The following is a 13,560-nucleotide window of genomic DNA, read 5'->3' as shown; positions in this document are numbered from 1 at the left end:
AGGGGTAATGTACAGAACTGCTTAGCACTTAAGCAAAAAATTAGTTCTAGGTATGTTTTCAACAGTGGAGTATTTTTAATCCTTGTACTTTATTGAAACGTGTATTATGGGATGTAGCAGCAAAACTAGCTAGGCTCAAGGAAGGTGGTGTGAGTTTATCTGTTCTGTCCATTGCATTGGAACAATCCAAGTAGGTTCTAATAGGTGGAGTATTCAAGAGTACAAATGTGTGCTTGTAGCTCTTCAGTATGGCAGGGTAGACTTCTGTGAGTCTTCTCACAGCTTGCATGAAGAAGCTATCTGTCCTCTTCTCAGAAAAGCTACCTGGGGATTGCTGGTATTTCTTGTAATATGCTTATCCATGCATAAAATGTATCAGCAGCATGCCCCAAAATCTTTGATTTTTGGAAGATGGAGTGGGAGGGAGTAAGGGTGGAGATAGTTTCCACTTGTACATTTTTTACAGATTATCTTAATTTGACTTAAAAAAAATAATATAATGTTCATGATTGACTTATGAATACGAAGAAAAATGGTGTATATACACCTGTATGTGTATATTTTTCTTAGTAAATAAAAAATTAAAATCATAGGACAGTAAATAATACGTGAGAAAAAAGGAAATACTGTGACACACTGTTTCCCACTTCAGGTTTCTAGAAATGTCACTAGGAAGTAATCTACCTAACATAAATATCTTCTGTTTGCAGAGCCAATGGAACAAAGCTGCAAATGACTGCGTATGGCATTTTTTCCATTTGAATGCTCTAACAGAAAAAACCCAACCCACTAATTAATTACATTAATTAATTCAAAAGAAATTGATACTGTCCTCTTATTTACTAGTACCCCATAATAATCTTTATTAGCATGCATCTCTAAACTTTAAATCAGCTTGTAAAATCTTATATCCACTACTTTGCTTGTGTCTAATAAACAAATTAAAAATCTAATATAGCTAATAATATCTGTTTAGAGATGATACAATTAGAGTAACTTTTTCACATACTATCAGTTTTTCACTACCCCGTGTGATTTATTGCTCTTTACAGAATCAGGTTATGCTAATATGTATTATTAACAGGAATAATATTTAAAATACATTGCTTTTTTTTGCCATTGAACTAGCTACTAGCTTCAGTTTGGTTGGCAAGAGACTATCACAGTTAGAAAGGCTGCTTGTATATTAATATATTCGGTTTATGCTTATTTATCAATTTTCTTATAGGGAACAAATGGCCACAGAAATGTCAGAATTATTGTCTAGGTAGGTGAAAACACCAAATGAATCAGTCATTTAATGAAAAGAAATCACACATGAAATTGGTTGAATTATTACGGAATAAAAATAATGAAATCTGGGTTTTATTAAATGCTAAGCAGAAAAGTAAATTATTTCTTCCAAGTAAATTTTCTTTATCAACACTTCCAGCAATTATTTTCATTACGTTTCCGAATGTGTTACCTCTTCCTGCATGCTCGCTCAACTACAGTTTTTCACTTTTCATGTACTGCAAAGGTTTGACTTGAGGCTGTTTTGGTTCTTTTTAAGGTTATAAATACTCTGTATGATAGAAAACTTTGTTGGGTGGTTGAGCAGTGATGGCTGATTGTCAAATATTGATGCTCTTCTGCAAGACTGCTACACTTAAAGTCATGTAGAAAACAAAAGAGTGATATGTGGAGTAGCACTGCAGTGGAAAGGCTAAGCCATTCAATTGGATTAACATCCTTCAAGATTACAAGTTTAACCAGAGATCTTACAGCCTAGTTCTGCTGCTCTGAATTATGTAGCAAACTCTTAAGAGTGGTGGGTAGTGTTGCTAAATAGGGAAAATCCCTAGGATTTGTCAAATTAGATTCAAGAAGGTAAGACACCAGGCGGCGGAAATAACGTGGAGCAGCAATCCTTTAGTGGCCTACAGGTATGCCAGTGATAACAAAATATTAAAATATGTATTTTCAAAGACACTGACTGTGTAATGGTTTGGTTTACACTTGAGAGTAGTGCTATGGGTGAAGAAATATCTGTCCCTTACCTATAACGGATTGAAAGTCAAAGAGGACATTTTTTATGTCAGTCTTCTCACATACCATGAGAAGCTGTGTGTTGACTGAGATTAGTAGTAGAGTAGGCATAATTAAGCTGATGCTGCAATAAACAGTACAATTCAGTAGTTTTAATTACATTTATAGAGATGGTTCAGTTGCTATTAAGAACAACATTTGGTTAAATAGATTGTTTTATTCCATGGAACTTAAAAATAAATTGCATTTGTTATCTCTGCTTTCAGAACAGCTCTAGCTACACAGAAACTTTTCAGAGAAAAAAAAATATTTATAACCTATTCAGTAATATGGAAAAATAAACAACATAAAACTTCACAGTCCCAGATGAGACCTTTATGGAAAAATAATCATTAAAATGGCATTCACTGGATTATAAATACTGTAATAGTGTAGGAGTCCCACAAAGGTATTGCTGCAAAAACAATCTTTAACTGAAAACGCCTGGTTGCTTCTGTTTTTCTCTCTTGTGAATTTTCAGTGGGACATACTGCATCAAGCATTTTGCTACCCTAATACAAATCTAGTTTCTTCTGAAAAATCATCTCAGATTCTGACTGATAATTCAGTTTGCCTTCTGTTCTTCGTCAGGGACAGTAGCATATGTTGGTAAAATCCTGTGTCTTTTCTTGAATTCCTTAGTGTTTAAAAAGAATTCAGCTCATCACTGAACACTGGAGTGTTTTGAGCTGAGTTTATATCCAAATAATCCATTGGAAGGTTGCTGTTCCTAGGGGAGAGTTCTTCCACTTCTCATCCATACAATTTTTAAGGAAAAAAAAAATTTTTTTTCAGGTTTATCTTTATAAATAGATGTGTAATGTTTGTTATATGGATAACCTTATTCATACTGTTCAAGATGATAGAGATTTTATTAATAATTTCAGACTTGCATTACTGTTGAATTTGTTGCATACTTGACAAACACCCTTTGTCTTTAAGAAACACTGCTTCTAGATGTGTCTTTTTATACTGGTCAGCCTTTCTTCTGAGAGTGGTATTTTTTTCCCTGGTATCTCATAATGTCGCTGTTTATTTTTTTCCCCCCCTCCCAAGGATAATTATTGCTGTTATCAAACAGCTACTACACAATTAATGTAGAATTGGTTTGATTTCTTCTCTCAAGTTAGACTTTTGTTGCAGGCATGCAATATTTTCCGTAGTCTTGAAGCAAAGATTTTGTCCTAGTGCAATTTTGAACAGAGGAGAAAACACCTTTTCTCCCTTCTCCTTGCCTACCTCAGAAATATTTTTCCTCATTTGCTTTTCAAATGGAACTAAAAATGTATATGTCTGTATGTATATGTCCACTCCTTGTTGTCTGTATTCTGCATCTTGACTAGAACAAAGGAAAAAGGGTACATCAGCATGGTGTGAGATAGATGTGAACAGACTATGTGTCCTTTCACACATATGGATGACAGTTTTTTTAACTCCTTAGGCAATCAATCAGATATAATTTTGAATGATTTTGAGGCTCTCATTTTTCCTTAATCATTTGATGATCTTGAACATAATGTGATACTCTGGCTTTGAATTCAATCCCTCTGCTGATGATTTTAAGTGTAATAAGCATGCTGCAGTGTTGATTGTGGAATCTGTTACTCCTGTTGTAACAATTCCTTTTTCATGGTTGAAAAAATACATATTTTTTTAATAATTGTAGGGGTCCTACAGTTCAAGCCACAAAAGCTGCTGCTGGTACCAAGAAGCATGATCTCAGTAAGTGGAAATACGCAGAGCTTCGTGATACAATCAATACATCCTGTGGTAAGTTGTTGGGGTTTTTTTTTCTGAATTGAGAAAGAAGTGAAGTTGTAGTGGTATGAAAGATAAAAAATTACTCATTAATTTATTCAGCCTTGAATAAATGTCAGATTAATTTAAAAACTTACTTGCCTCAGAAGGAACGGTGAACGAAGCTCTTTACACACTGAAGAAGCAGAGTTTCCTCTGTTACCTCCTTTAGTTACTATATATTTATGATGTTAAACTGTGTTGGATGTCAAACACATGTTATAGTTTCTCAATTAAATTGTCTCAGTTCTGGGTATTTCCACAAAGAGTATAATAGTTGCTATGATTTATCTAGAATTTGTGTGTACTAAGAAATTTCTTGCTGTGTCCAAATCACATGTCAAAAATACCATGTAAATCTGTGCCATCAATTAATTGCCCCAAATGTTATGAAGATAGAAATAGATAAGAATTATTCCTTTATTAAATATTAAGGTTTCTTCCTGCTTCTGTCTGAAGGCAGCTGGTTCATTTCTGATTTAAGATAACTCAGAATTTCTCCCTGGATGTAGAAACTGGAATCAAACCCATTCTCTCTGTTTGCATTTAAATGCCAAACTTGGCTCTATATTCTAAATGTGCTAATTCTATGATTCTAACTATTGTTTCCACATAAGTAAGACTGGAGCAGTATTTTTGGCTGAATAGGTAGTTGCTACCATATGTTTGCCTCAAGTGAAGCCAGTATGGATACTCTTAAGTGACTTACAAAAATCCCTGACACTTGTACACTCTCTTGGTATCAAGAAATTCTGAAAAATTAAAATACATTTAATAAAGTAGAAAAGGAACATGGATCTGAGCATTCAGATTGCTGTTTTTCTTTTTTTCAGTTGCAAAAATAAAGTTCATCAGTGAAAATGTATGTATTTCTGTACTGTTTGGCTTGTGATAATGTCAACAGAGAAATTTATAAAGTGAAAACAGTGAAAATTTTATTTGTAGCATTTCACTGTTTCAAATCCCACAGTAGAACAGCTACTTCAGGGACTGCCATTCCTCTAAAGGAGAAAAGTTTATAATGCACTCAAGGAATTTTCTGGGCTATAAAGGACAGGCCCTCTTACTGCAGAGAATGAGGGTTTGGTATGTTTTATTATGTTAACATACTAGTATTGCAACACAATCTAAAATTACTTGCCTATCAATATAGAAAATAATTTCATAAGTAATTTTTCTGATTTTTCTCACTCATCCCTTCCTTCATCCTTTTTGAGACAGATCTTGAACTGTTGGCAGCTTGCAGAGAAGAGTTTCACAGAAGGCTAAAGGTATATCATGCTTGGAAATCCAAGAATAAGAAGAGAAATGCAGAAACAGAACAGCGTGCTCCCAAATCAGTCACAGACTATGGTGAGGAGAGACAGTTTTGTGTTTATAGCAATTTTGGTGACCTTATTCTAATGAAAACATTTTTAGAATGAATTTTTGTTTTGCTAGATTGGAGGAAATTCTTCTCTTTTCTAAGACTATATTGATTAAAGGTAAATTCTTTAAAAACCTTGGAACTGCTAAATACTTTGCAGAAAGTTGAATACTTTCAGGAGACCCACATACATGTACTGAATACTTCTCTCTAAAACCTTTTCTCATACCAGTTCAGGGCTGTTAAAACTACTTCTTGATTTGGTGTTGGGATTGCTGGCATTTCTGCTAAATGGTCATTGCTATGCTGCATAAGACTGAGGAAGATAATGAAATGGTGGTTTGCATTCTGAGATTTCTGAAATTCTGTTTTTCAGGTTGTTCTTACTAGTTCTGGCCCCAGTAATTACAAATGATGTATTCAGCACAGGGAATTTTACCTAAGGATAGAATAGAGGTTCTAGAAATAGGTCTCTAAGTGCATGAGACTTATTTTGGTGCTTTAAAAACCCCCAGGGTTTCAAGAAATCATACATTGGGATTTAATTCACTGTAATGTTTGGGGTTCAGGTAAAACAACAAGTGTTGGTCATTTGGGGTTTTTTTCCCTCATGCTTTTATTCTTTCCTAAGACACGGATATGTAGACATAGATGTAGATACTTTTAAAAGGTGCTAATAATTCCCTCATTTAGATTACTCTAAGCTGTATACATTTCAGAGTTTTGTTTGTTTATTTGTTTTTTCCAAGTTCTATGAGTGCTTATATTGCAGTTTTTTGGTATGGGGTGACAGATTTTTCGTAGTTACTGTTTTCTCATTAGAAAACACAGATGTGCTGATTTCACAGATGGGTGTTTATTGTCAAAGCAATTTACTAATGATAACAGTTGACTGTGTTTTATATTGAACTAGAAGGTGTTGGTGTTATGCTGTTTTTAGCCTGGCCATGTCTGAAAACCAGGTGCCCAGTTTCTGGACTGATATTTATGGTTTGGATTGTTAATCTTCTCCCCTCCTCCTCAAATCCAGTGATTGTTATAAAAGGAATATAAGAAATGAACAGAATCACAGCAAATGGATAGAATAATTTAGCCTGCTCTCTTCTGGTTCCTTGATTAGAGTGTTCCCAGCCACAGGCTTAGTGGCAGAGGCAGGGGAAAGGAAAGATGGGGAGAAGATGCTGTCCTCAGAGTTCTCTTATGCTGGGGTTAGGGCATTGTCCAGGGCCATGGGGGATACAGAACCCAGGATATACAGATCCCAGTGGATACAGGAGCTCTACTTACTCTCAGTGTTAATCCTTACACAAAGACACCTCCTTCCTCTTGATTTCACTGATTGGCATTCATTGCTTGAGTGTTACCTAAGAATTTCAGCTTTTCAGGGAACTTTGGTACAAATATATGGCAAGCAAAATCTGGACACCTGAAAAAAATGTTATCAAAGATTGGGTCCTTTTGGCCTTGTGTAGTAATATGGTTTTAAGTGCTTAAGAAAGATTATGATTGAAACAGCAGCAAAAGGAATTTGAAGCACTTCTGCAGTGTAGGAAGGTGCTGCAAATTTGAGCTTGCAAATTCTGCCTGGCACTAAATGGGTAAAGTAAGTACACACTGTATTGCTGATGGGAAGTATCAAAGAGCAGAAAGTTTTTCTATTTTGTGAAAATAATACTTGGAATATTCATGATCTATTCACATTTACAGCATTCTTCTAAATGTTTTTCATTGCATTTTTTCACTTTTCTTAAAATATAGCTGCATGTGCTCCAAGAAAAGTTAGAACATTGCAGTTCAGTAGGTGACCTTTAGAGGCTCATTGGTATCAGAAATAATTCTTTCTATTACAAATAATTATACTACATTACACACTATATCATAACCATCTGAGAAGGTAGTAAGAGGGAACTCTGATTTCTTAGATGTTTAAGCTACAAGTGTTTTGGTTGCCACTGGATGTTTGATTTAAATGATGTAGTTCTCTTTTCTGTTTTATTATATTTTTACTGGTAAACTTTAATTAAAATCCTATATTCTGTGCAGAAGCACTGTTTTTTATGTTGTTTTGGAATTTGTTATTAATAGAGGTCTGAAAATGTCAAAAATTAAAAATACAGTGTTAATTAATGAACAGATTTGTTACAGCAGTCTGTGCTCAGCATGTATACAACTGGAGTTTTGTAGCAGGCATACAACTTATTGAAGTTATCAATTTCAAAATTAAATCCTAATGAAAACAGAAGCAGTTGGAATTCTATGCAGCTTGAGGAAAGAAAGACATTTCATATTTGTCAGTGAACAGAAAATCATAGAATCATAAAGGAATAGGAATACATAGCTCAACATCTGTGTTTATTTTGAAACTAGAATTTCTATTTCTCTGTCATCAGCATTGATTTAAAATGTTGAGGTAATGAAACTGTAAGTTCTAAAAGATCCAAATATTTATATTTTGTTCAACATGTAATATTTGTTTGCAGATTTTGCACCATTTTTGAGCAGCTCACGTAAGTGGAGAGATGGTTGTACAAGCTAACTTTGAAGAATAGGAACACTTGAGAGCACTGTACTAACACTAATCCAGTGTTTTGCTACACGTGTACATAGAGTTTAATTGTTAAAAATTTTCCATTTTACAATTTGGCACTGTTACTGAACTGATGGTGATTATATGTTAACTCCAGTCATTTACAAATGTAGTTTGTGACTTCTTTTCTTGAGATGCTTCCCACTTGAGCAGTCATGGGAAGGGAGAACGAAATAACCTTTTAATGTAAGTTATTTGAAAGTATAATCTCCCATTTTCCCCTCTTTTCTTTCTCCCCTCTGCTGCTCCTTGCACCCCAAGAAATACCATGTTTGTTCTGAAATTTTTTACTAGCTGACTGTGATTTTTTTCTTGTAGCAAAACTCTGGAATCAAATTAAGATAACAGCTATTTCCCTAGCACACAAACTAACATTCAGGTGATGGCTTCTTTTGAACAAAGAACTACAATTACGTAGCACTGAAAAGTAGAGGCTATGTTGGCTGCTTAGCATTCCTGTCCTTTAGATTTCCTCTTGGATTTGAGTAGCATAGGAGTAGAAATAAAGCTTAGCAATTACCATGGCAGTGCAAAATGTGTTTGACAAAACCAGTGCACTAATTTGCTGTGATAAATATTCAGACCATTCGAAGACAGCAGAATGAATTTCCTGTAAACAGTAGACTGTAGCTCCTGGTAAGATACGTGTTCTATCTGATTGATGTATAAAAGCAGCATTCACCTGTTAAAATCTTTGGTTGTTATCTCTATGTAGACATGGAAAAAAATTGGGGGTATGATTCGTATAGTACAGATTTTTTTTTTTTTTAAGATTCTGTTGTTTACATTTAGAAAAACTATTTTTTTCCAAATCTAAGGAGAAGAAATTTCAAGGTGCACTTGCCAGTCCTTTAGTCTCATTCATAACTGTAAAAGCACATTATCAGAAATTATATTGTCAGTTTTCATTTTATGAAATTTCAGCTCCAAAGTTGGCTTGGCTGCTTAATAGGCAATGGACTAAAAATTAATTTAGTTTAAACTATTCCCCTTATAGTGAAACACGGAACTATTAATTGTGATTTCCTTTTGTAGAGTTGGTATACATTCACACTTAGAATTTCTTCAACAGGGTATTTTTAACAGTGGTATTGTGAACCATTAAAACAAGATCCCTAATATCCATTTGTAGGATGCAGTTTTTAGAGGAATGGGTCTTGCCTGTAAGATTTAAAACTAATGATAGTGTATACATAAGATGAAAAATATCAGTTGATTAGTTGGAAGTTATGTGCTTTTAACTGATAGGTTAGAGAGTACTTTTATTAAAAAGAAAATTTATCTTCAAAGTCTGAAATGTATGGGACGCTGAGCAGTCCAGAAATACTCATGGGAAATATTTACCAAAAAAAATTAAATAAATAATAATAATTAAAAAATACACACACACACACACATACATCTACATATATATAGCTTTAAAATATTTCATACAACTGTCTTCTCTCAAAGTTTGGTCTGCTGATTTTAATGGTCTAAAATAAACAATTTCTTGGAAAGTAGCCAGAGAGTAATTCTAATGCTGGAGTTTAGTACCCAGAAATCTAAGCAGGAAGTTATGTTTGGTGACAGCTTTATAGTAAGTGTTGCTTCTTGTCAACATTTCTATTAACAAATTGGCCATTTCTAACAGTATTAAAAACCATTCTGCATTGACTGTCAAAAATTTTCAAGTGGTGCTTTGTATTTTTGTTACTGAAAATGCTTCTTTCCACTGTAACTTTGTCTTACAAAGAGATGTGCTGAATTAGGGTGCTTACTGATTAATGTTTCTGGTTGGTAAGAAATTCTATATGGGGAATTTTACATTAAATATTGGTTTAAAATAGAATGTATTATTTTACTGGCTTTGTTTTTTCTAAATGTACCTGATGGCATGGAGCAACTTAGTACTACATGCAGATACAACAGTTAACATAAACCTTTCCTCACTGGTGTTGTAGCTGTAGTGGTCAGAAGACTCCATACTGTAAGAGATGGGAAAACCTTGGAGATTTTGTGAGGTTTCAGATGCCCTTGTATTCAGAGAAAAGCTCTTCAGTTTTTTGGGGTTTGGTTTGTTGATTTTTGTTTGGTTTTGTCGTTTGTTGTTTATTTATTTTTTATATGCTGATGAACCAAGTCATAACGCAGCTTTCTTGTTTTCTGTTTTTTTCTTGTTTGCTTGTCTTTTGGTTGTTTTTTTTTTTTAATATTTTGGAATGATAGCTCAACAGAATCCAACAGCCCAGCTGCCAGCCAGACAACAAGAAATTGAAATGAACAGACAGCAGCGTTACTTCCGCATTCCCTTCATCCGTCCTGCAGACCAATACAAAGATCCCCAGAACAAGAAGAAGGGTTGGTGGTATGCACATTTTGATGGGCCATGGATTGCCCGACAGATGGAACTTCATCCTGACAAGGCACCCATACTCCTTGTAGCAGGTTGGTATTGGAAGCAAAATTAAAATGTTGAAAATGTTCAGAGTTGATAACTTACTTGAGAAAAAGAGGCTGATGATAAAAGCTCTCAAAGTTGTATCTCTTTTTTTTTTTTTTTTTTTTTTTCCATCAGCAGTTCATATCTGGGCAGAATTAGAGGATGTGATGTTGGTGGTGTTTAACTGGTCAGGTGTCTTACTTGTTACGTGGGAAATAACAGACAGAGTGGGAATCCGAATATAATTGGTTTTATTATTGAGCATCCTCAGTTTTGTCACTGAACTGGAGACAGCATGAAAGTAAACCATCACAATTTATCTGGGAAAGTTCTACTCATCATTAGTTAGCTTTTAGTTAGCTTTGAAAAGTTATGGCAGTTTGTATCAAAACAATTCATGTGGAGGGTATCTTGTCTTTCCATAGTGTGGTGCTAATAGAAAAACGATGCTTTTACCATATTTGAACTGCTTAGGATGGCAGAACAGCTTTATAACCTTAAATGCTTAAAATAAAACCTAAATGTGGTAATGAGTCAATAGAGATTTGTCTGGTAATGAAACGTATCCTCCTTTTCTGGAGGACAGTGAAAGGGGGAAAGAACAGTTGGAGAAATATTGTTTGCAGTGAGAATCATAGAATGGTTTGGGTTGGAAGGGACCTTAAAGATCATCCACCCCCCTGAATGGGCAGGGACACCTCCCACTAGACCAGGTTGCACAAGGCTTCATCCAGCCTGGCCTTAAACTCTTTCAGGGATGGGGCATCAACAAGTTCTGTGTTTTGAGTTTTTGTATTTAATTTGTGGGCTGAGGAAAAGGCCATAACCAATGTGTTGAGCTTCAGAGGAATCCTTTACTAGTAACAAACCTTCTTTGTTTTTCTACTAATCATTTTCAATAGAATTCCTTACACAAACTTGGATGTTCAGTGTCAAAGCCCATAGCTAAAAGTAGCATTGCAGCCCTGAATACCACATTAAATGGATCACCTGTTAAAAATAAGTTTAAAATACAGCAAGTGAGCAGCTTCACTCATCATTTCATTGGATTCCCTGTCTCAGTTCCACTTAGTAAACACTGTTTGTTGACCATGGGAGGCTGACAGCTTAAGAATATTCATTACTTGATTAAGAAAGTCTTGAGTTCTTAGTCACTTTACTACATTTAAATAAATGAACAGCAGATCACTGTGAAACTTTGTAAAACTGAAACTGCACATAAAAAAAATGCGGTTGTCATCCCACAGTGAATATTAGGAGTATATATCAAGATGCTGATCTTCCTGACTTCTTTCTTTTGTTCTTTTTTACACACTTTTAAAGCATGATTCTCTCAGTTGCAGCACCTGATGCCAGTTTATTCTGGTTCTGCTTTTCTTGGTCTGTGAGAAAAAAAAGACAAAAAAAATCTTTGAAGTCTATTACCAAACAAAATTAACGAAGATCTCATCTCTGGTAATGGCACCTCTGAATGCTGTAAATGCTGGATAAAAATTTCTTTTTTTTTTTTTTTTTTTTTTTCCTTTTTCCCTTCACCATTTTAGGTAAGGACGACATGGATATGTGTGAGCTCAATCTTGAAGAGACTGGCTTGACCCGAAAGAGAGGGGCTGAAATTTTGCCGAGGCAGTTTGAGGAAATTTGGGAGCGCTGTGGAGGGATCCAGTACCTTCAAAACGCGATTGAGAGCAGACAGGCCCGTCCCACCTATGCTACAGCTATGCTGCAGAACCTCTTGAAATAGTAAAGAAATGGTCATTTTGCACAGTGGCATTTGAGATGAGAACCCTTGCCTGTGACACAAAGGGAAGAGTTCCTCTGGGCAACAGGGGACGTAAATATTCTATAATCACCTTAGAGATATTTAATATAAAGTGAACAGATTTTATTAATCATGTGGTTTGTTAATTTGTACTTTATGATGTTTAATTTGTGTAGTGAACTTTACTAGGTATGAAGACCTTGAAGAAATTTCAGTCAGTGTAGTTTGTTGCATTTTGTTTATATGTTGCTTTTTCTTTAACTGTTTCTGCTAGAGCTCTTCATACTTTTAAGCTGTCTGTCTATACGTTGGTACATATTACAAAGAACTGCATTGCAAACACCTTTTTATAAAAAACCCTTTTTAAAACACTGAGTAATTGGCTTCAAGTGGTGGCCTAGTACAGAGGATATGCTGTTTCTAATAACTGGAATTATGAGGCCTTAGCTTTGACTTCTTCTGCTGGAGAAGTTGGAGTATACTTTTATATAAATCTGAGACATTTTATGTCCTGATTTGAAAACTGGTTAGTGTCTGTATTTACTGACTTTTCAGAAACTTATGGGAAATCATCCTTAACTCGAGACCCTCAAATTTCTATTTAGTGCATTCTCTGTCTTGGTTTAAGAGAAATGGTTTCCTGTACATTCTAGGAGGAGAATTCCTATATGTCAGTACTGTGTAATAGTGGTGGTACTCAAAGAATGTACTGCTCATTAGTGCTTATACCACTTCTCTCAGTTTCTTTTTCTTTTTTTCTCTTCAATTACCAATTTCCTTTAGACTTCTGTTTTTCTGACCAAATTTCCATTAGGAATTCTTGGGCAGTTTGTTTATCCAGGTAGGGTAATTTCAATATATTATGCAAAAGTGTCCAAGACTTATATATCTGGAGGCATGTCAGATTAAGGATAGCATAAGGGAAATATCTTCAGCCTTTTGGTAGCAGAGTAACTTAAATGAGTATTGAGGCCTGAGCCTCAGACATCCTGTTTATTTTAATTGTAACGAGATGCACAAGGTCTGTACCTTTTTTTTAGAATGTATAAAAGTTTGGTTCAATAACATATTACATCATCTTAATGCTATGTGCTGATGAAATAGCTGCAGTTTTAATATACTGGAGTATTGTAGTGATTCTCACACTTGAGTTTTATTTTAATCTTCTCTGTGGAGGTTCATACCTTGTACCTTCTTAAGCCATTTGTTTGGGGAGTTTTTATGGGTGGGAATGATGAACTTCATACAGTTTCAGGATGCATCTTTTTAACTTACATGAACATTGTTTCACCATGCTGGCCGCTATTTCAACAAGTTAAACTTGATTATTTTTTACCTCTTAGATAGAAATTTGAAATATAAGTAGCTTGATGTCCTCATTCAGGCCAATTTAAAAATGAAGTCTTACTCTATGACTTGACAAATTTGCTTAAACTATAAAATAATTTCATTTACTCAGTGTGAAACCTCTTGGAAACTTTAAGTATAGTTATGCATTTAAGAACTAATAGTTTTCCAGAGGTACAGTATGTAACACAGAGAAAGCTCATGACTTTATC

The 13,560-nt window shown here is 34.7% G+C and overlaps 1 protein-coding gene across 5 annotated transcripts in view; it reads left to right on the top strand.

Moving 5' to 3' along the window:
* MYO6 (myosin VI) overlaps nucleotides 1-13,336 on the top strand; it is a 108,602-nt gene extending 95,266 nt beyond the window's left edge. The window contains exons 29-35 of one of the 5 annotated variants that reach the window (XM_071741508.1): nucleotides 711-740; nucleotides 1,229-1,267; nucleotides 3,734-3,837; nucleotides 5,086-5,217; nucleotides 7,711-7,737; nucleotides 10,026-10,244; nucleotides 11,784-13,336. In XM_071741508.1, coding sequence (XP_071597609.1) covers nucleotides 711-740; nucleotides 1,229-1,267; nucleotides 3,734-3,837; nucleotides 5,086-5,217; nucleotides 7,711-7,737; nucleotides 10,026-10,244; nucleotides 11,784-11,983 — 751 coding nt within the window. In that variant the 3' untranslated portion in view covers nucleotides 11,984-13,336. The remainder of the gene's footprint in view (nucleotides 1-710; nucleotides 741-1,228; nucleotides 1,268-3,733; nucleotides 3,838-5,085; nucleotides 5,218-7,710; nucleotides 7,738-10,025; nucleotides 10,245-11,783) is intronic. The other 4 variants (XM_071741511.1, XM_071741509.1, XM_071741512.1 and 1 more) reach the window with 4 other exon arrangements.
* Nucleotides 13,337-13,560: the final 224 nt, after the last annotated feature.

The sequence above is a fragment of the Heliangelus exortis genome, chromosome 3, assembly GCF_036169615.1.
Source record: "Heliangelus exortis chromosome 3, bHelExo1.hap1, whole genome shotgun sequence".
Classification (NCBI taxonomy): domain Eukaryota; kingdom Metazoa; phylum Chordata; class Aves; order Apodiformes; family Trochilidae; genus Heliangelus; species Heliangelus exortis.
Note: the sequence above shows the minus strand (reverse complement) of the source record. Positions and strands in the feature narration are given on the sequence as shown.